The sequence below is a fragment of the Carcharodon carcharias genome, chromosome 1, assembly GCF_017639515.1.
Source record: "Carcharodon carcharias isolate sCarCar2 chromosome 1, sCarCar2.pri, whole genome shotgun sequence".
NCBI lineage: Eukaryota > Metazoa > Chordata > Chondrichthyes > Lamniformes > Lamnidae > Carcharodon > Carcharodon carcharias.
Window position 1 is genome coordinate 13,642,000 of NC_054467.1, and position 22,263 is coordinate 13,664,262.

Consider the following 22,263-nt stretch of genomic DNA (forward strand, 5'->3'; position numbering starts at 1 on the left):
GCAGTTCTCAGCTGCACTAACTTTCACGGGCGATGTAAACAGCAGATTGCCCAGGGTAGCTTGTGAGCTCGCTCTCCCTCTGGATGCTCTCTCTTTACATTGGGGGGGACGGTGGCATATTAGTATTGTCGCTGGACTGGTATTCCAGAGACCCAGGGAAATGCTCTGGGGACCCGGGTTTGAATCCCACGATGGAATGCACGGCAGATGGTGAAATTTGAATCCAATAAAAACCTGGAATTAAAAATCTGATGACGATCATGAAACCACTGTTCACTAATGGAAGAGTGCCATCCTTACCTGGCCTGGCCTACATACATGTGACTCAGCAGTGTGGTTGACTCTTAAAATGCGCTCTGATGGAGGGTAATAAATGCTGACCTAGCCAGTGACACCCACATCCCATGAACAAATACATTAAAAAACATGAAGTGATGGGGGATTGCGGGTCAAAGATCCTTTCACACCCCAACAGGAATTTTTTTTTTTGAAAATTATACTTTATTCATAAAACATCTGGAAGAACATTCCAAACTATTTCAAAATCACATCACATAAGTCCAATCAGATTCAACTTTTACAACATGTATCACAAGGTGCATCAATACAATCAATGAATATTACAATCATTTCAATCTGGTCAATGCAGACAATCAGACAAAGGTATAGAAGTTATCAACATACATCATGTTGCACTCTGAGGTGCTTCAGTACATTCATAATACAATTAGCATTCAATGCAGACATTCATTTTGAGCTGTACAGCCCGAGGGGCTTTCAACAGCCCCTAGGTGCACTGTGGCAGAAAGGTCTTAGACAGCGATCCTTCCCCATTGCACCTTTGCAGCAGCTGCCCCAAGCTTTAGTGCGTCCCTCAGCACGTAGTCCAGGACTTTGGAATGTGCCAGTCCGCAACACTCAGTCGGGGACAACTCTTTGCGCTGGAAGACCCCCACAAGAATTTAAAGAGCCACAGAAAACGAGATGAAATTCCCAGCATAACAGGGCTCTGACCCAAACGCTGGGTATCAGAGCTCTCCAGGAACCTGCAGGTCAAGTTGACTTGCAGAAGCTAATCAGACCTGGTCACGCTGCTCCCATTAATCAAAGTTAAACATTCATGTCTAACACCTCATTTATTTTACAGAATGGTTACTATTCAGCTACTTTTCAATAATAGGGAAATTATGCAAAATTGCACTCAGGCGATTTCATTGGATACAAAGTGGGTTTAAGGGCATTCTCAGTACTGCCCTGCATTCATATCGACAAGCGTCACGCCCAGTTCCACAGGGGCAGCAGCTGTTTGCGCTTGTCACTGTCGACACTTGGCTGTTGCCTGGGAAATCCTCTCTAAGGGGAGCCAGGGTGTCTTTGATGGTTGTGGCACACCTAAGGCAGGGTTGTATCTGTTAAAGCTGTTTCAGTTGTAAGCAACCCTGGAAAGTTAGAACTATTTACAAGCAGTGTAAGTTTGCAAAAGATGAATGTGCAGCAGGGAGAAGGGAAAACGAATCCTTTCCAAGTCCCACTTGAGCTGGTGAACACTTCATTCCAATATTGAACGAGTGCTGCACTGTAAAAGATATCACCATTAGCAACAACAACAATGTGCATTTATATGGCACCTTTAATGTAGTAATATGCCCCAAGATGCTTCTTAGCAGCATGATCAGACCCAATTTGACACTGAACCACCAAAGGGGTCAGGAAAAGTGGTTAAAAACTTAGTCAAGGGAGCAGATTTTAAGGAGCATCAAAGAAGGAGATAGCGGTAGAGATCAGGAGATGTTTCTGGAGTGAATTTCAGCGGGTTAAGACCAGAACAGCTGAAGGCGCGGCTGCCAGTGATTGGCCGAAGGAAATCAGGGACTTGCAAAGGAACCAGAATTGAAGGAATGTAGAGTTCTTGAAGGCTTGTGGGCCTTATGCAGATAGGAAGGAGCAAGACCATGAAGGGATTTGAACTGAAGGGTGAGAATTTAAGTCAAGGTCACCACAGGTGGGAATAAAAGATCCCATGGCACAGTTCAAAGGAGAGCAGGATAGTTCTTATGGTGTCCTAGCCACCATTTTTCTCTCAACCAGCGCCAGCAAACAGCTCCCTGAATTATGGCAGAACAGGCTCAAGGGGCTAATTGGACCCCTTGCTATTCCTGTAAGCTTTTGTAAATCAAACTGCTGGTGTTGGGATCTTGCTGTGGACAAACTAGCTGACACATTTTCATCCACAACAACAGTGACTAAGTCCGAATGTACTTCATTAGGGTTGAAACGTTAGTGATTTCCAGAGGCCACGAGAATTGCTACACAAAGTTTTTTTTTTAAAAGAAAACCAGGTGAAACAAACAGACAAAAATCAGAGGGAGCTGTACTGGGACAAAGTGTTCAGCAAAGTTGCCTCCGGATGGTTTTACAGAGATAGATTGGCAGATTTCCAGTTAGCCCAAATTTGTAATCTTTGTTCACTTATCAAAAACACCAAAGGAAATATCACACTATTAACATGCATGTTTTCCTGAGAAAACATTCCTGTGCAAATTTGATAAATCTTTTTGTTCCCTTATCTTGATTCTAACTCAATGCAATCTGGTGAAACATCAAAGCTGCTTATTCTTGCAGCAGTCAGTGCAAAAGTTGGTTGTGGAGCTGATTTTACAGGAAGTATGTTATCTCTGATATGCTGTTTACCTAATGCCTGTGCTGCCTCTACATAACTCTTCACTCATTCATATATTTACCTGCTCCATTTTGAATCATAGGTCACGCCAGGTGTTCAAACTAAGTGCCATAACAACACTAGATGGTGCTACTTGTGACTGGTCAATACCAACTGCCGGGAGGTGGTCAAGTAGCCCGGTCACCTCCAGAAGGTGTCCATGGCTTTGGGCAGCTGACTGCCTCGGGGAGGGGACTGGTGTCCACAATGGAAGAAATGTCATCCAAAGGCAGATAACCTAATAACCAACAGTGTCCACAACCTGCAAACTAGGCACTGTACACAACCACCTACATTAACATATAAAAAAACACAAGAAATAGGAGCAGTAGTCCATTCGGCCCATTGAGCCTGCTCACTCATTCAATACAATCATGGCTGATCTTGGGTTTCAACTCTATTTTCCTGCCTGCTCCCCATATCCCTTGATTCCCTGAGAGACTAACAATCTGTCTATCCCAGCCTTAATGTTTGGCAGTTCCAAACACAACACCAGTGCTCTGGTCTTTCCCTGCAAGCAAGATTTCCGACCATAAACCACTAATGATGATGACGATGTCTGATTAGATCACATTTGTTGAAATTCCGTCAGTTCTTTTCCTGTTCAGATTAATAGTGTGTTGTAACCCAGAAGCCACACAATCAAATCCACATATTGGCATTAGAGATAGTGGATTAGGAACCATACATGAATGACTAAATAATATCCATTGCGGTACAAATAAGGGTCATTTTAGGTTTGATTCCCATTTCATCTGAAGGTAGTGAAAGGAGCTAGGAGGGCTGCAGTCAACCACAGAGACCCTAAGGAAGGGAGAGATAATTGGTCAGGGCTTCCTCTCTGGATCATTATGCAGTGACTCCCTCCGGAAGTTTGTGGGTGTTGGATTTGAGGCTCAACTAGGATCCTCTCGACAACCTGACGCAGGGCTGGTTTCCCAACAACAAAAACAACTTGCATTTATATATCACCTTTGATACAGTAAAACACCCTGAGGCTGATTCAACAGGAATGTCACCAAAGAGATTTTGGGAGGGAATTCAATCAAGGCAGATATGTGGGAGAAATGGTTGGAAAATGTGGCAGCGAGGCCAGTGGCTGACTGGGATTTCTCTGCTTCTGTAGGGAATTCCAGAGCTGGCACCTTCCCCATTGGCTCTCTCCTTACATGGAGGACAATGGCAGTAGGCCCTAGAAAAGCAGTAGTTATTGCCCTGAGGTGTTCCTGTAGAGGGAGATGGGTTTTGAATCAGCCTCCTCTCCCTTCCTTTGTTACCTGTTGAAGGTCCAGTCTTCACTCAGGCCTTCATTGGCTTTTGTTCCAATTTACTGCTCCTTTAAGGTCCCTCACTGGATTTTCTGGTGCTGTAGCGATGACACCGCTTCCTTTTTACTGGCATGGCCCCTCTTTTTTCCTTTATTCTTCCATGGGTTGTGGGCATCACTGGCAAGGCCAGCATTTGTTGTCCATCTCTAATCTCCCCTTGAACTGAGTGTCTTGCCAGGCCATCTCAGGGGCCAGTTAAGAGTCAACCACGTTGCTGTGGGTCTGGAGTCACATATAAGCCAGACCAGGTAAGGAGGGCAGATTTCCTTCCCCAAAGGGGATGAGTGAACCAGATGGGTTTTTACAACAGTCGATGATGGTTTCATGGTCACCATTACTGAGACTAGTTTTCAATTCCAAAGTTTGTTGAATTTAAATTCCACAGCTGCTATGGTGGGATTTGAAACCTTGTCCCCCGAGTATGGGCCTCTGAATTGCTAGTCCAGTGATATTACCATTACCTTCCCATCTCCCAACTGTGCACTCCAGGAGAATAGTTTGGGGCTAGGACAGCTGGCATGGACAAATGTCCTTCCACCCCCTTGAACCCCGTGCTGAAAAGGATGACACCCTTTTTGACTTGGCTGACCTGCCAACTGGGTGAAATACCTAAAGATTGACAATTTTTGTTGAGATCTACTCTAGCATGAATGAGCATGAGAGAAGGGCTCTTCTAGAGCAGCTTCATATTAACAATGCCTCCACACACTTTCCTGAGGAAACTTGCACAATTAAGCACTCTAGAGAGTTAATAGTGTGCAGCCTTCAGCAAATACATATTGTTTTGTTGACGAGAAATATTCTTTGAGGAGAGGAGGAAGGTGTGAGATATAAGTGTGACAAAATGTGATTCAAATGGTAAGGCAGAGTTATTCTCAAGTGCATAGCTTTGCAGTCTAGCTTCAAAGTGAACATGCAGTAATGGGGAATGAAGACGCAGGTCACATAAACTGTTTCAGCAGGAAAGGCCAGGGCTCAGTGGGCTTTGTCAAACTAGTTTCGCATTCACACCCAGTCTCTAACTCTACCTTTCCTTCTCTCTCCTAGGTCATCTTCAAAGGGGTGCGTGAGAAGAAGCGAGGGGAGATCAGCCTGGATGATATCAGCCTGCAGAAAGGCCAGTGCTCAGGAAGATCTCTGCGACAGTGGTAAAATCTGCAGACCCGCTTCTGAAAGGACTCCACCTTGTCCCCGTTTACTTATGTGAGGAATGGTCATGAGGGGAAAGACTTAACAGCAGCATTCTACCACTTACTTTGCACAAATTGCATCGAGGAGCCAATCTACCCAAGACAAAGCCCTCACAGAGCACAGGACCTTCAAACAAGATCAATGTTCCTATTAAACATTACCCTGTGTGCGTCTGTGGTCCAGTAATGCTGAAGAATGTGGCTATGAAATCTCCATAATTTGAGGTGCTTATCTGAACACCATTTGAACACATCTGTGAAATAGCTAGTTAATCAACATGTTACCACATCACACAGGATAGCAACATGTGGTTGGCTGGATGCCAGTTGTACCTGAAACCCAATGAATCCTGTTTGTGTGGTTCATCACCTGGGTTTGGTACTGCTGTCTCAAAATCTCCCCCAGGGTAGTCCTGGCAAGTCTTGTGCCTCAGACAGAAGGCTTCTCATACAACCCGAATCTGGTGCTACGCCACTGCCATGTCTGATGTTAGAACAACCCCACCCCTAATAGATTCATAGTAAAGGGTGAGAGAGAACCTCTTTGACTGTTGAAAGAAGTCTTTAGACGAGCAATTAAAATGACTCGTCCTCTTCTTTTCCCCCTTTCCAACACTAATTGCAAACATCACGGGGGCCCTGTGGTAGCTGTATATTTTAATGTTCTCTGCCTCATTACAGGCATGTAGCCGGGGACTTCTGTTGAGTTGCTCCCATTATTGTTTCAGCTTAAAGTTGAAGAGTGGCCCATTCCCACCTCCCCTGACCCCCTCCAGGTAAAAAAAATTGGGAAAGCACTGGTATCACTGCAGGGGGTGTGTTGGGCCTTTAACTGTCCAGGATCACACCTAGCTGTGATGTTGTACAGACTGTTGATTAACAGCCCCCTTAACCATCCAAAAAATGTACTGAAGTGTAAAAGAATTTATATTGTTTTAGGCTGTTGTCTCACTCTATTTAAAATTAGCTTTTATCTGACCTAGTATTTACTGAAACTATCTGTATTTGTCGAGACACTCCATGGTACTGTATATAACATTGCAGGGAAAATCTGTTTTACACCATGTACATCTAGAAGCTTTTGCAGGCAGCTATTGAGGTTTCTAGCAGTGTTTTATAAGATGGCAACTTTAACAAATCAGGCATCAAAATGTACAGTTTACTCCCATTTTGTAAGGCCACAAAATCACTGCTACAAACCTGGAAAATAAACATTATGCACGCTTTGTTACTTTTTTTTGTAACGCAGTATTTTTTTTTGACTGATTTTAGGAGAAGCGTGGTGATAGTTCCAAATCATAATGGCCCTCGTTCAATAGCCATGATGCAGGAAGTCAGCCCTGTACAAATGGGAGGAATCTCTCAACCTGGGCTTCGTTTGAATCTACCCTCAAACAAGCCCCATTACATGATGTCATAGCAAGGCTGCAAATGTGCCAGCTGATTCTCCACACTCCTAAAATGGTAGCTTGCGAGTAGGAAAATTCAGATCAATCTGGTAATTCCTTGAATGCATTCCTGTGCTGTGTTGGCTTTTGTCCGTTTGTTTAGTAAATCATGTTAAACAGCACTCATTGCAGCTTTGGGTGGCACTCAAATCCAGAGCTCACTTTGTGATTCCAAGGACACTGCTTTTACAATGGCTCTTGAACTGTCTAGGGTCGTTTATTATTTCTTGTCCTCGTTTTTTAATCGAGAAATTATTTGTCCCGAATACATATTCGTCCCCTGCTTACCTTGCTCATCATCATCTGATCCATAAAGTGCGACTGTCTCTCATTAAGGATAATTAGCGAATGCTCAACACAGGTCAGTGGTGGGAAATGATGAAATATTTACCACAGAATAGTTAACACTAACAGGCGGGAATGACATTTCTTTATGAAGTTCACAAAGGAACATATTTTGTTTTGGATTAGTCATCATTCAACAAAGGCTACTCTATACACTAGAGGGATTTCAGAAAAAGTGCTGTTTTTTGTAGTAAAACTGACTTGTGTAAAGGTGCGCGGTCACTTTGTTGATCAGTTCCAGTTCGATGGTACATATTACCAGTCCTGAATAACAATGCCCCTGACAGTCCTCCAGCTGTAGGAGGGAAAATTAGAGCTGGAGAGGAGCATAACTCCTGACCACCCACTCCTGGTAACCCTGACCCTGCTGGAAGTCCTGGGAATCAGACCATTTTAAGAATCTTGGGCTGGTGGTGGTTATGGTGCAACGAAGGTGCATCTAGGCCAGGGAAAGGCAGAGAGACTGTAGGAGAGGAGGAAATTCACTATGGCACCAACAACCCCACCAGGCTCCAAGGCCACCATCCTTTATCTTTCTAAATGCCTCTCAGCTGCTGCTTCTTGTTTTCGGGAACAGAAGAGATTGCACAGATTGCATTTCTGAAACAAACCCTTCAATCTTTGAGCTCCCCTGTACCGTTGCCCCTGGTGACAATGGGTTCCTGAAACTAGCCGGCATCCCTGACTTCCAGTGTTGCTTTTTTGTTTAAAAAATTGCATTGTTCACTGGCACAGCCAGCATCTGTTGCCAGTCCCTAATTGCCTGTGAAAAAGTTGTGGGTCTGATACAACTGAGTGGTTGGCACGGGACTGGAATCACGGATCAGGCCCAGACTGGTTAAGAACAGCAGGTTTTCACACTTAACAATCCAAATGACTCATCAATTTTCTTTTATGATATTCTGGGCAGATTTAAAAAGTACTGAATTCAAGATCTGAAGCTGCCAAGGTGGCATTTAAACTCATGGTTCTCTGGATTTTTATTCCAAGTGTGTAAATGAGGATTAGATTGCAAACCATATTATCCTCATTTCATTTGCGGATCATACCCCTATCCCCTTGGGATTTGCAATCGGGCTGAGAGTGTGCTGCACAGGGGCCAGTGCCTCAGTAATTCATTCATGTTTGGACAATTGTGGGAAATTCATACTTTTAAATAAAGTTTCTGTATTTTTATCCCATTGAGCAACTGTTCCACATATCAGGAAGATTCAACCCTGTGCTGAATTTGGGACTGAGTGTGTTGATCTCAGCTCTGGGGTTGGGTGGTTGCTGGTGGGGTTGCTACACTTAAACCTCGGCAGACTGGGTTTTGGGGGATGGTGGGGAAGGTGTAATTGGCATTGTACACATTGGGTAGGGGTAGGATTTTTAAAAAAGTGAAAGATACATCTGTGAAAAATTTGAGTTACAAGCAGAAAGGGCTAGCGATGCCTAGCAAGTCAGTCAGGATCAGGCAGAGGGAAAAAGATGGATTAAAGCCACAAAAATAGGCTCCTTCCCAGAATTTTCTGATGTTACTTCGGATTATGAATATGTGAAGCACAATCTATATCATGGTAATATCAAACATTCAGCTGGGCCACTCTGTCATCTCCTGGCCTCCCACGTATTTGGCTTTTTAGAAAATTTCATAGAGCAGGAGGCCATTCGACCCATCTTGCCTATGATGGCCCCTGGAAAGAGCTTTCCAATTTGTCCCACTCCTTCACTCTTTCCCCCACAGCCCTGCAATATGTTTCTCTTTAGAAATTGGTTGAACAGTTTGTGACAAAACCAGATCCCTCAAAGAACTTGAACTATAGAGTGAAATTAACCAAGGAATGTTTTCTTATATTCAGAACTAAATCATCGTCTTATCACTTTCAAGGTCGTTAATAAAATATTGCTCAGCATGAAATCACCAGCATGTGGACAATTGCCCATGTATGTCCTGTCCACAAAGAGCAGGATAAATTCAAGCCAGCCAATTACCACCCAATCAGTCTATTCTCAATCATCAACAAAGTGATAGTAGGTGTCATTGACAGTGATATCACTTGCTCACTATAATAGCCTGCTCTGGTTGGGTTTTTTCAGGGCCACTCCGCTCCTGACCTCATTACAGCCTTAGTTTAAATTTGGACAAAAGAGTTGAATTCCAGAGGTGAGATGAGAGTGACTGCCCTTGACATCAAGGCGGCATTTGACCAAGTGTAGCATCAAGAGTCCGAGTAAAATTAGACACAATGGCAACAGTATATACAAAGGTAGACAGAACCTTGGAGTGCTGGTATACAGATCTCCGATCGTAGAGCTTTTAGATGAGTTGGTTAAGAAGGCATACAGAATACTTTGTTAGCTGAGGCCTGAATATAAAAATAGGGAGATTAATCTAGAATTGTACAAAATATTTAGACAGCAGTTAGAGTACTGGGTATAGTTCTGGCCACTACATTACAGGAAGGTTGCGATAGCAGTAGCGAGGATAAAGAGATTTATGAGAAAGTTGCCAGAACTGGAGAATTTTAGCTAAGAGGAAAGATGGGATCGGCTGCGATTGTTTTCTTTGGAACATTCTGAGCACATAGATAGGAAGGATGACAAGGCTTCAAAAAGGCAAAAGATATTTACTAGAATGGTACCAGAGACGAGGGATTTCAGTTATTGTGGAGATTCTGGAGAAGTTGGAGTTGTCCTCCTTAGAACAGAGCAGGTTAGGAGATTTAATGGAGGCGTTCAAAATCATGAATAGTTTTTGAGAGAGTAAATAAGGAGAAACATTTTCCAGTGGCAGAAGGGTTGGTAACCAGGGGACACAAATTTTAGATGATTGGTAGAAGAACCAGAGGCAACATGAGGAAAATTAAATTTAGGCTGTGAGTTATGACCTGGAATGTGCTGCCTGAAAGGATGGTTGAAGTAGATTCATTAGTAACTTTCAAAAGGGAATTGGTTAAAGACTTGAAGGGAAAACATTTGCAGTGATATGGGGAGTGGGATTAATTGGTTAGCTCAATTAAAGGCACAGCACAGGCATGATGGACTGAATGGCCTATGTCATTCTACAAGATGAATAAGTCTCATTGTTGTAAGCACCTCCCTCTCTATTATCTCAACCTCGGAGAAGCAGCAATGTGTGGGAACACCATCGCCTTCAAATCGCACGCCATCCTGAAATAATGTACGCCATCCTTCCTTCAATGTCACTGGGTCAATACCTGGAATTTCTTACTTAATAATCTTGCAGGACCACCATCACAAGAAGGACAGCAAGGACTCTGGATGAAGGACCATCATTACCTACTCAGGGCAACTAGGGAGGTGGCCATGCCAGCACTGCTCAGATCCTGAGAACAAAGGAATATGTCACAGGCCATTGATTTCAGGGGATAAATGAACATATTATTTGTCAAAATTACCTAATGTGTGAAGAACATACACCAGAGGTACTTGGCCCCTCTCCCTGGCTTTCTGAGTCTAGCCTGCACGCGACTGGTGATTATTTTGCACTGTCCCTGCACAGGGTCTGAGTATCAGCTGTGTCTTTTTGATAACTTGGAGCTGGTCTAAGGCATTCATTGAAAAAATGCTGGGCAACTGACCAACTTAAGTGAGAACAACAAAGACGTTAAAGCCCGAAAGTCAATTGCTTTAGACACCTTTAGAAATCTGGAAAGAAATGTTTAAAATATCCTCCTCCACCTCCATGCATGGGAGAATAACCTCCTGAAACCCAAGGGAGCGCATGTATGCATTAATGTAATGTAGTTGCCAGTGCCACAAGTCACTGCCTTCATGAGCGGAGTAGCAACATAATTGTTAACGACAACAGCTGAGAATTTTTAGTTACAAATGATGATGAATCTGACAGCGTATGTGGTCCTTATTGTGTAAAAATGACAGCGACTTTTGTATCGGCACATGCGCCTTTAACTGCGGAAATCTGGAAGCTGCCATCAGCATTGCCCTGCTCCCTCCACAGTTTGCATTGTTGCAGATGATTTAGAATAGAAAATCAGTGATTTGATGTGAATTTCAACATTTGACGCACTACTCTCATTGCAAAAACCAGTGACAATGTTTGGCATGTTGAATAAAGTATAACTGAGTTCTTTTAAAATGGTGTGCTAGGCCATAATTACAGCTGAACAACTTCTCTGGCCCTGACTAACTGTTTACAAGTATGGAGTCTCACACCCTCACAATAATGTTTAAAGATTTGATGATTTAAAATATTTTTTTAAAGTTTGTTTTATATTTCTGGTTCTACCTTAATCCTATGTAAGTTCCTCAGTCTCTACTTTGGTTTTGTAAAATGATTAAAAAGTTATATTCTGTGGTTTTTAACTTCCTAGTTTATTGTCAGTGAGAATACTTCAATCTGATTGGATTAGGCAGTTTGATGACTTCACGATTGCTGGATGGCACAACTCTCCTACAGATGTGCCAGGTTAAAAGTTAGGTTGTAACTGGGGAAATCTACGCTCTAGAGCCCATTAAATCTTTGCGAGAGTCTTTTTCAAGATTGATAGTGAGCACCGTCCGTTCACCACTGACTGCACGCACAATCCAAGCCATTAAGTTATTACCAGCTGATCTGATGCTGCGCATCTGGTGGGGAGGGTCAACACTGAACAGAAAAAGACCCATGGACATATTGGAAAAGCGGCATTACACATCTGATGCCAAACTTTATAATAGAGGCTCCCCTCAATGGGATTTGTCTACTTTTGGATAATACCCTATTCACTTGTATGTGGCCACTAAAATAATAGGACAAAATGAATGTTTATTTCTCTAAACAACCATTGTTTATAATTTCTCAGAGAGGTTCCAAATTACAAAAAGCATTGACGATTCCTGTGACTCAACTTTAAAAATTTCCAGTCACTAATCTTCAAGATTCACGAGTGCATATTAAACACTGACGTGGAATCTCTCTGGAGCTTACACTTGAGTCAAGTAAAAAACACTCACTGAAATCCTCACATCAACATTGCATGGTGGAAAAATTCCATTGGTCAAACACTTATTCTTCAAAACTGCAGCTGCCTTATTAAAATGCAATTAAAAGTCCTGACTCATTTCATCCTAACTTGATAATCCTCGCTGTGCTCAAACAACAAGTTTTTTCTCAACGGTAGTTGTGGTTATAAAGTTCACACAAAGCTTTTATTGTTCACTTGGCGTTTAGACTGTGCAGTAACGTATTAGGCAGCAAGATAAGATCCCCAGACTGCTGTTCCAATAATCACTGGGAATCATGGCCTGAAACAGGTTTGCATTTGACCTTTCTGTCAGGCAGAACTAACAACTCATTTGGGACCAGGCCACAGTAAGAGGAATCTGGAGCTAATGAAGGGCGCATGGTCATTCATCCATTTCTGTGCTGTTGCCATCCATTTCATAGTATTGCAGAAGAATGAGCATTAAGACAGTAATCCACAATTATTGTAAGGTTTTATGTAAGAAATGCTTATCTTAGACAACGTTCCTTCCCTTTACAGAATCAAATGTCACTACCATCTCTTGCCATTGGCTCAGATATATTTTGCAGCACTTAATGATGGCAATTTTCGGCTCAGATTCTTGCCCTAGGCTATGAAATTTGTCAGCCATCAATTTTTTTTGACCTTCATGCTTGGTGTATTTGCTGACTGTGATCGTTATGATTTTACGGTCAAGTCTATTTCTTCTTTCATGAGTGTTTCATCCCCTCTCTTTGCTCTGCTATTTTTAAAATGCCATTCACCAGTTCAGAAGGTTCCACTACCTGAAAGATTAGCCCACCTGTTCACTCCGCCGATACTGACTGACCTACTGAGAGGTTTCTGATAACTCTTGAACATCTCCTTCCTGACTTAACAATCACCCTCTATGATTAGGGAGCCTGAATAGTGTTAATGAATGCAAGGAAATTCTTAAAAATATGTTAAACCATTGAACACTCTTCTTTGATTTGAGAGATTAGTACCATACATGTTCTAGCAAATTGGCAACTGATCTCATCAATTTTACTCTTAGGCCATTTATTGGGAATGAGACAAATCAATCACTTGCTCATTCCCCCTCTCAACCCTGTATAGGAAATTCACCTTTCCTCTTCCCGAAATGACCTGGCTGAGATTGACAGTGCCTTGTGGGAAAACACACGGACATAAGCATGTGGCCCATCCATCTGTTGTTCCCTACTGACTACATACTTTGTGAGTAGCATGGAAAAACACCCAAAATTTCATAGCAGTGTAAGAGAAAACTTTAGCAAATATTTCCACTGTGGCAGCTTCTTAACATCATTCCAAATTGGTGTCATGAATCTATATTACTGAAATGGTGCCAATGCTGGTCAGAAATAGCTGGTTCAGATAATTTGGTGGGATAGCTGTATATCCCTGGTGATTTTTTTTGTAGAAGGTAGGCCGCTAAGAGTCAAATTCCTCAAGGAATTTGATTTGTCCCTTGAGGAAGCAACTTCCTTTGATTTTACTCTGATTAGTTATTTCCAAGTGGATATAGAGGCCATCAACGCATGTGGAACAAAGATGGGTAAGTGGGGTTGAACTATAGATCACCCATGATCTAACTGAATGATGAAATGGACTTGGGGCTGAATGATCCACTCCAGTTTCTGCATTCCCACTGCCCCCTGGGGTGGAATTACACTGCTTCTTGGTATCATCTTTCCTCATGTAAATGATTCCTCAAACAAAATCAATGGTTTAGAGGCAAATATTTGGACATCTTAGTTGCCATATTTCATAGTAATGCAGGCATCAGACTGTGTCAGGTGCTATTAGGCCTTGTCACAAAACATAGCTACACTTACCACGTGTCCTTGGAATGATTTTCTATTAGACATTGACATTTTTGGGAACTGTATTTAAGAGGTGAAATCAAATAATCTCATGCACTATAATATTAGGCAATTTAAAGCAAATCCTATAATCATACATAACAAGCCTTCAGTCTTGTGAAGCATAAAGCTTGAAACAAAAGTTAAGCACAAAGACAGAGGGGTCAGCATTCTCCGAAATGAAAATCTTCCAGCTACAGTTAGGGTGAGGCCCTTCAGTGCTTAGCTGGCCGCTAAGGAGTATGGCTGGGCACATTATTAATTGATAAATTAATAGTGGCGATTCTAATGCTTTTTGAATTCCTTCCATAGACACTGATCTACCAAGGCTCTTTGGGTCTACTTAAGTTAGTAAACAGGTTACCCCAGTACTTAGTACTTTCTTTCAGACCCAATTAAAAATGATTTTAAAAAAGGCAAGAAAAAATTTCTCTTTGGAGCATACTATTTAAATAAAGAAATTTCTTGTAATATTCTGTTAAAATCACTATTCACAATCAATGACACAATTTTCACTTTTGTGAAAACACTAAAAAATTTGATTCACAATGGTTCCGATAGCTGAATGATACTCAGGTGTGAATTTCTACTTAAACATTGTTGGACATCAGAAAACACCATTTTGCAGATTATCACCTGTGTCACAATTGGTTTAAATGTGACTGAGACATTACAGGTTACTGATTACGCACAGCTAGGGATTCATAGAGAGGGATTTTAGTCTTGCGTGTCAGTGTTGCCCTTTATTGCTGGTGCTGCTGCTGTCCCCACCAAGTCTGCCCCTTGTATTGTGGGTGGAAAGATTCAGATCTGAGGTGAAGGGACCATTAGCAGCCCCGTCGGCTTCATCTTGTTGATGCCTCCATCCAAGGTGCAGACTCGTGGGTAACCCAGCTTCACTAAATGAGCTGTGAACTAAAAAAGAAAGAGAGAGCCATTAGTTACATGAAGGTCACAAGAGCCTCACTGCTCAGGGCCGAGATTTGTTACTGCAAAGAACGACTGGTTGAAGAATATCTGAGAACTGGTTCACTAATTTTGTTTGGGAAAGGAAACCTTCTGTTCTATACGTGAGTCCAGTCCCAACCCAATAGGGTTGACTCTTAACTTCCCTTTGATGTTGCCTAACAAACCATTTAGTTGAAGGAACTATGGATGGGCAATAAATGCCTGCCTCCTCAGCAATGTCCAAATCCTGGGAATGAAGAAAGAAAAAAAAAAACTGTATTTTCCTTTGTTAATGTGATTTCTCCTTCAAATGCCCTTAACTCAAGGTATTTGTGCAATAAAACCCAAAGAGAAGTGAATCATTAACCTTATAATATAGGAATTGCTGGGCAAAAAAAAAGACCAAGAACTGGATTTTCACGAAGGAGTAGGGCACAGGAGTTGGGCAAGTTCCTGACTCCATGAACCTGTCTCTATTGAGGAGACTCCAGCCTGTCATACTTTAATTCCAGGTAGGCGGGAGCAGTACGGAGTCGGGTGGATGTTGAAGCTGGCCAGCCAGAGGGCCCACCTCTGTTTACTGGGCATTTGCCCAGTTGTAATTATGACTGTTAGGCCCTCAAGCCATCACCCACATGCCCCCTCATGTCTCCCATGCCCCCTCCATTCCACCCATACCTTCAATGGCATCTCACAAACCCCTTGCCTCTTCCATAGCTGCTCTTCGAGTATCGAATATGTGCAGAACCAATGAGCCATTGGGCTGCAGCGGTTCAAGAAGGCAGCTCACCACCACCTTCTCAAGGGCAATTATGGATAGGCAATAAATGCTGGCCTAACCAGTGGCGCACACATCCCACAAATGCGTTTTAAAAAAATCTTTGAAATGCTCCTGAAACTGACACAATAAGCAAAAGAGAGAATGAAAATCTCCTCTGCAAAAATCTGCTCATCCTACAACTTCTTCAAAGCTATTAATCGCAGCCATTCATAGTACCAATGATAAAAAACTTTTATCCACTTCACACCACTTAATCTTGTGCATATAAATGCACAAGCATTGAAAAAATTCTGCAAATAAAGATTAGGTTATTAAAAAGTAATAAAGATGTCAATCAAACAAAGTTATCACTATCAATGTAATAACTATCTGGAAAATTGCCTACAGGGTTAAGTCGATTAGCCATTCTTGGTGCTCTGCCAAACATTCATAATGAGGTCTTCTAGCAACTGTATCAACAAAGCAAGATGAACAGATGGTCAACCATTTGAAGAAATATTTGAAGTATCATTTACGTTTAATTACTGTTGGTTCTGATTGAAGTAAAAGCTACAAAAAGTAGAACCTTGTTGGTAATTTCTTCAGTTGGGAGTCATTCAGTAACTTTGGATATTTTAGTTTTTAGTTCCTCGTGGGTATTGTAACAATCTGTTGCGATGATGAAGGCGGTGGGGGGGGATACATGTTGAACAGGGCACTGGAGGAGCTTTCTGCTGTTCTGAGTGTTGCCTTGGGATTTTTTTTTTTAATGAACAAGCAGGCAGTTTCTTGGTTCTGCATCTAACACAGTAATGGATTCAGGACCCAGGAACAGTCTAGACTCCTGTTCCCGTGTCAATGTTTCCATGCCCAGGAAGTCTATTATTGCAAAAATCAGCAGCCCAAAGCAGCTTTGCATCATTTTGAATAAATTGGCTGAAAGCATCATTGCTTTCCTTGCATTATTGGTCCTAAGGTGCCATGGGATGCACAACTGTCAGTATTAAGCATGGTTTCTGTCAGGATTACATGCCCAAAATTTAAGCGGAATGAATGTTAAGCAGGCTGGCAGATTCTATAAACTATTACTGGTCCGGACAGCAAATAACCATTACAGACAACTAAAGCTGTGATATTTAAACATTTCAAGGATATTCATCATCCATTCTCTGCTCTTTTCCTCTGTAGTACGGTGACTTAACTACTGATCATGATCACTTCCCCCATAATCAACACTGCCTTACTGTACTGACTATTTCTCAAAAGGATCAAGATTCCTTATTACCATTTTCAAAAATATTGGCATTTATTAGTAAATGCCAAAGCACTAGGTTTGCCTGCAGTTTAATCGCATTAAGGGCTCTTTTCTCTAGGAAACAGAAGGTGGAGCTGAAAGAGATCTTCAAAATTATGAACAGGGTCAACAGGTTAGACATAGAGAAGATGTGTTGCCTTTTGACAGAGTCCAAGATAGGGACCATAAATATATAGTCACTAATAAATCCAATTAGGAATTCAGGAGATGTTTATTTATAGAGAGAGTGGTGAGAATATGGAACTCAATACCACATGGTGTGATTGAGGAAAATAATATAGATGTATTTAAAGGAAAGCTGGATAAGTACATGTGGAGAAAGGAATAGATGGATGTGTTGATAGAGTTAGTTGAAGTAGGTTGACAGGAGGCTCATGTGGAACATAAACATTGGTATATATCAGTTGGGCTGAATGCTATTCTTACAAACACAAGAACACATGAAATAGGAGCATTAGACCATCTGGCCCGTAAATTTGCTCTGCCATTCAATAAGATCATGGCTGATCTTGGGCTTCAATTCCACTTTACCACCTGCTCCCCATACCCCATAATTCTGAGGCACCAAAAATCGGTCTATCCCAGCCTTAAATGTATTCAATGATGGAGTATCCACAACCCTCTGGGTTAGAGAATTCCAAAGATTCAAAACCCTTTGAGTGAAGTAATTTCTCCTCACCTCAGTCCTAAATGATCGGCTCCTTATCCTGAGACAGTGCCGCTGTGTTCTAGATCCCCCAACCAGCGGAAACAGTCTCTTACTGTCTACCCTTTCAAGCCCCTTCAGAATTTTGTAGTTTTCAATGAGATAAAACTAGAAATAATGTCAAATTCTATGTAATTCTATGCAAAGTGATGAAAAAGCAAAAATTCAAAGTGTTATTTCAGTGTACACCTGGGAGAGAATTATGCTGAGGCCTCTCCACTGCTTCAACACCACCTCCCCCCGCACCAGAGTATTGTCCAGGTTAGGACCTAAGTTGTATATAATTTTGCTTGTACTTTGTTACGAGTGTGCTATTTTCTAATGCCTCCCTTGGTACAAATTTATGCATCACCAGGGCGTGGCACCTCATGGTGGAGGTGTAACACAGATCTCTTTAAGGGGAAGGTCTTCCTCTAGCTCTCCCTCACTGAACCAGTTCCCAGCTCGGAGCTTGGCACTAATTATTTATATTCATTATATCTTTCATGCCCACCATGAGGGTATTGGAAAAAGAAACAATGATTTCAAAAGGAAGTTGGATGGGCACTTGACAGAAATAAACTTGCAGGATTACAGGGATCGAGTTGGGGAGTGAGACTGATAGGACTGATCTGCGGAGAACCAACATAGAGCTGATGGGCCAAATGACCTCCTTTTGTATGACAAATGACTCTATGGCTCACTGCTTTGTCTATTACTCAACCTGATACTGAGTTATCATTTACAAATGCATCTAACCAAGACTGAGATCGGAAATATCTCCGCTTGATGGCCCGCTCAAGAGGAGCTGCAAGATACAAGATAATGCTTAGCTGCCAAGTCCTTCACCTTAGTTTATACAATAACTGGAGCATTTTTCATTAGGAGATTTAAGGGGTGATGTGTTTAACATGATGAATGGATGAGAGAAATTGGGTAGAAGCAGACATTTCCCAAACACTGATGGGTCTAGAATGAGGGGACCTGAATACAGGATTAAATGCAAGCTATTTAGAATGGAGCACAGGAGATTTTTTTTTAAACACACTTACATTAAACAGGTTGACAGCTTCTGTAAACTAGTCTGAACTGCAAATAACCATTACAGGCAACTAAAACTGGGAATCGTAAACATTAAACGAGTATGCATCATCCATTCTCCCCTGCTCTCCATGACAACTTAACTACCGATCAAGATCATTGCTTCCAGCATCGACAACATCTTACAGCACTATGTCCCAAACAATTACGATTTCTCAATTCTATTTTTGAACATTACTGGCATTATTAACAAAATCAAAGCACTGGGTTGCCTGCAGTTTAACTGCATTAAGTAGATATGCAGTTAGTGATTGAAGCAGAGACTGTTGGGGAAATTTCTGGGGAGCTGTTCCCAATCCATGGTCAACAAATAAAAATAGTTCAGGTGGGTGGTTACACAAAAGGGGAATAGAGGTTTAAAATAATAGAATAGGTATATGGGGTTAGGGTTACTGTTTATGTGGTGGATAAACACTAACATGGACCAGTTGTGCTGAACCAATTTCTTATGGAGTAACAGCATAGATTGATATTGGTCTAATATCTTTTCTGCAACATAAAAAACCATTACACATGTACAGCAATGAAGAAATTGGTCTAGACTGATCTTCTACAAACTCGGAAAGTTAACATGTAGGTACAGCAAGGAATTAGAAAGGCAACCGGCATGTTGACCTTTATTGCAAGGGGGTTGGAGTACAAGTGTCAAGAAGTATTGCCATAGGGCTTTGGGAGGCCACACCTGGAGTACCATTGACAGTTTTGGTCTCTGTACCTAAGGAAGTATATACTTGCCTTAGATAGGATGCAACATAGATTCGCTAGATTGACTCCTGGATGGGAGGGCCATCCAATAAGGAGAGCTTAAACAGAATGGGCCCATACTCTCTAGAATTTAGTAAAATGAGAGGTGGTCTTATTGGAACATAGCAGATTCTGCGAGGTCCTGCCAGGATAGACTCTGAGGCCTTTTCCTCCTTGTCTGGAGAGTCTAGAACCAGGGATCATAGTCTTAGGATAAGGGGTCTGCAATCAGGAGAAATTTCTTCACTCAAAGGGTTGTGTATCATTTGAATTCTTCAACCCAGAGAGCTGTGGAGTATATTCAAGCTGAAATCAATAGATTTTGGTCTCTAAATTAATCAATGGGTATGGGGATCAGGCAAGAAAGTAGAGGTGAGCTCAAAGATCAGCCATGATCTTACTGAATGCTGAAGCAGGCTCGAGGGGTTGTTATGGCCAGCTCCTGTTCCTATTTCTTATGTTCTTCACCCTTCTTGATCCCCAAACAGCACAACAATAAATAAAGAAGGCTATAGGTTTTGTATCATGTGTCTGGAGCTATGAAGTTTGTTGACTGAAATGTCCACCCTGAGACCCAACAAAGCCTGGAATTCTCAAGAGTCACTTGTTTATAATGAAGCACTTGAACTTTATTAACAATTCTGTTATCATTACTCTTTGATTCAAGGTCACATTACATTAAATACACAAAGTGAATGGAATATATGTTAACTGAGCCCCGTGGACAGAAGCCAGAATCAATTGGGCATTTGGTTCAAACACCAATGTCCTGCATAGCAGACAGTTTCTCTCAGTTTCCTTGCCTGCTACAAATCAAGACACCCATTGCATTGTGGAAATGAACTTTGAAGTCAGTAGAAATATGATGGGCTGAATGGCCTCCTTCTGCTGCTATAGGCTTTTGTGATTACTGCAGTCCAAGAAGCTGTCATGGTTAATGTCTAATCATTGATAAACAAAGGCATCTTTAAGCGTAAGCAGCTGAGAGAAGCCTGACAATGCAGTATTGGGATTTAAGAAAAATGCAATGGAGAGATAGCAAATGAGCTACTGAGTCACTAAAGCACAAAGTCAAAATGTCTCCCAATGAGTTTAAAGATGGTGTTCAGCTAAGGAGGGGATTAGTAAACAAAAGCCCATCTCAAATTGTTCTCCATTAAGGAGGACATGGTATTAAAACCAAGCTTTCATACTTCACAATGCCACAAGCTTGCTGGCACTCAATGGGTGCTGATTTTAAAACCTTACAGCAGTCACTAGTGCAGCACACTTGTATTTTTCTTAAATTACAACACTGCATTGTCAGGCCTCCCTTAACTGCTTATGCTGACAGATGCCTTTGTTTATAATAAGCTAAACATTAGCCACGGAAGCTTTTTGGATATGTGCAGTGCAGTAACCGCAGGCCAAAGGAAGCTTATAGCACAGAAGGAGGCCAGTCAGTCCATCATGTCATGAGTGAACAAGCTCTTTGCTAGAGCAAGCCAAAACTAATTCCATTACCCATCTCTCTCTCTCTCCTTCTCTTGTCTTGTACCTTCCTCTGCTTCAGGAGGTGAAAGCTCTTAAACAGCCTCAAATGTTTGGAGTGTAATGCATCATCACCTGATGCTCATTAATTCTTCCACAATTCTTCTCATTTTAGGATCAGAGCCATCATTTGTAATCACAGATTTTTCTCTTATCTTTTTGTTACACAACATTTTTGTGCTAATCACTGAGCGTAGAGCAAACTGCAGTTTGAACAGTGTACAATACCAGCTAAATGAGGCACAGGAGGGGACAAGGGAACTTGCATTTATATAGAGACTTTGATATCCTATCCACAGCAAGCTATTACCAGCCATTTACCTTAGTGTCAGTGCTACTGCACTTCCAATACACACTAAAATTAAAAAACCCTTGCATTTATTTGGCACCTTTCGCACCCTCTGGGTATCCTGACATGCTTCATAGCTTCAGGCTGTAGTCAGGCTGTCAGGCAGGCAAACCGACAATTTGGACACAGCAGGTTCCCACAAACAGCAATGAGGTAAATTATCATATAGTTTTCTTTTGTGATATCAGTTGAGGGATAAGTATTGGTCAGGCATTAGTACAATACCCTCTGCTTTTCCATGAGATCTTTTACATTCACCAGAGCAGGCAGGTGGGGCCTCAGTTTACCATCTTGCACAAAGAATGGCATCTGCAACAGTGCAGCACTCCCTCAGTACTGCACAGGAGTGGTAACTTAGATAGTGTGATCAGTCTCTGGCATGGGGCTTGAGCCCACAAACCTCTGAGTCAGAAGTGAAAGTAATACCAACTGAGCCAGGGCTGAACAGTGAGAGGCAAATAGTTCAGAACTTCTTTTAATAAGAAAAGGCAAACTATAACACAAGAAGATAATTACAATGAAAAATAAGAACATTTCTTAGGAAATAAAGGCTGACAGGAAGGGGAAATAAATGCAACATAGGTTTGTGATGACTATCAGCCCTGTCAATGATTAACCCTAACTATCCAGACTACTAATTAACCACCAGTCGAGATTAGTTTTGCGGATGGCTGCTTATTGCAGGTTTTACTGCAATGTTGTTCAGCCAGTGGGATGACTGATGACTTCACCCTTCCCTGTTAAATAGGGAACTGTAGATTTGCACAATTTTCTTCCTCCCCCATATATCAGGTTAGATGATGACTGAACTCGGACCCCATGAAGTCTCATGGCATCAGCTCAAACATGGGCAAGGAAACTTCCTGCTGATTACCGCGTACCGCCCTCCCTCAGCTGATGAATCAGTGCTCCTCCATGTTGAACACCATTTGGAGGAAGCACTGAGGGTGGCAAGGGCGCAAAATG

The 22,263-nt window shown here is 41.9% G+C and overlaps 2 protein-coding genes across 6 annotated transcripts in view; one reads left to right on the plus strand and one right to left on the minus strand.

Moving 5' to 3' along the window:
• npnta (nephronectin a) overlaps positions 1–6,468 on the plus strand; it is a 63,073-nt gene extending 56,605 nt beyond the window's left edge. For both annotated transcript variants that reach the window (XM_041184686.1, XM_041184695.1), the window contains one exon: positions 5,095–6,468. In XM_041184686.1, coding sequence (XP_041040620.1) covers positions 5,095–5,199 — 105 coding nt within the window. In that variant the 3' untranslated portion in view covers positions 5,200–6,468. The remainder of the gene's footprint in view (positions 1–5,094) is intronic.
• A 5,697-nt stretch (positions 6,469–12,165) lies between these two features.
• tbck (TBC1 domain containing kinase) overlaps positions 12,166–22,263 on the minus strand; it is a 200,096-nt gene continuing 189,998 nt past the window's right edge. For all 4 annotated transcript variants that reach the window (XM_041184468.1, XM_041184458.1, XM_041184472.1 and 1 more), the window contains one exon: positions 12,166–14,780. In XM_041184468.1, the coding sequence (XP_041040402.1) occupies positions 14,670–14,780 (111 nt within the window). In that variant the 3' untranslated portion in view covers positions 12,166–14,669. The remainder of the gene's footprint in view (positions 14,781–22,263) is intronic.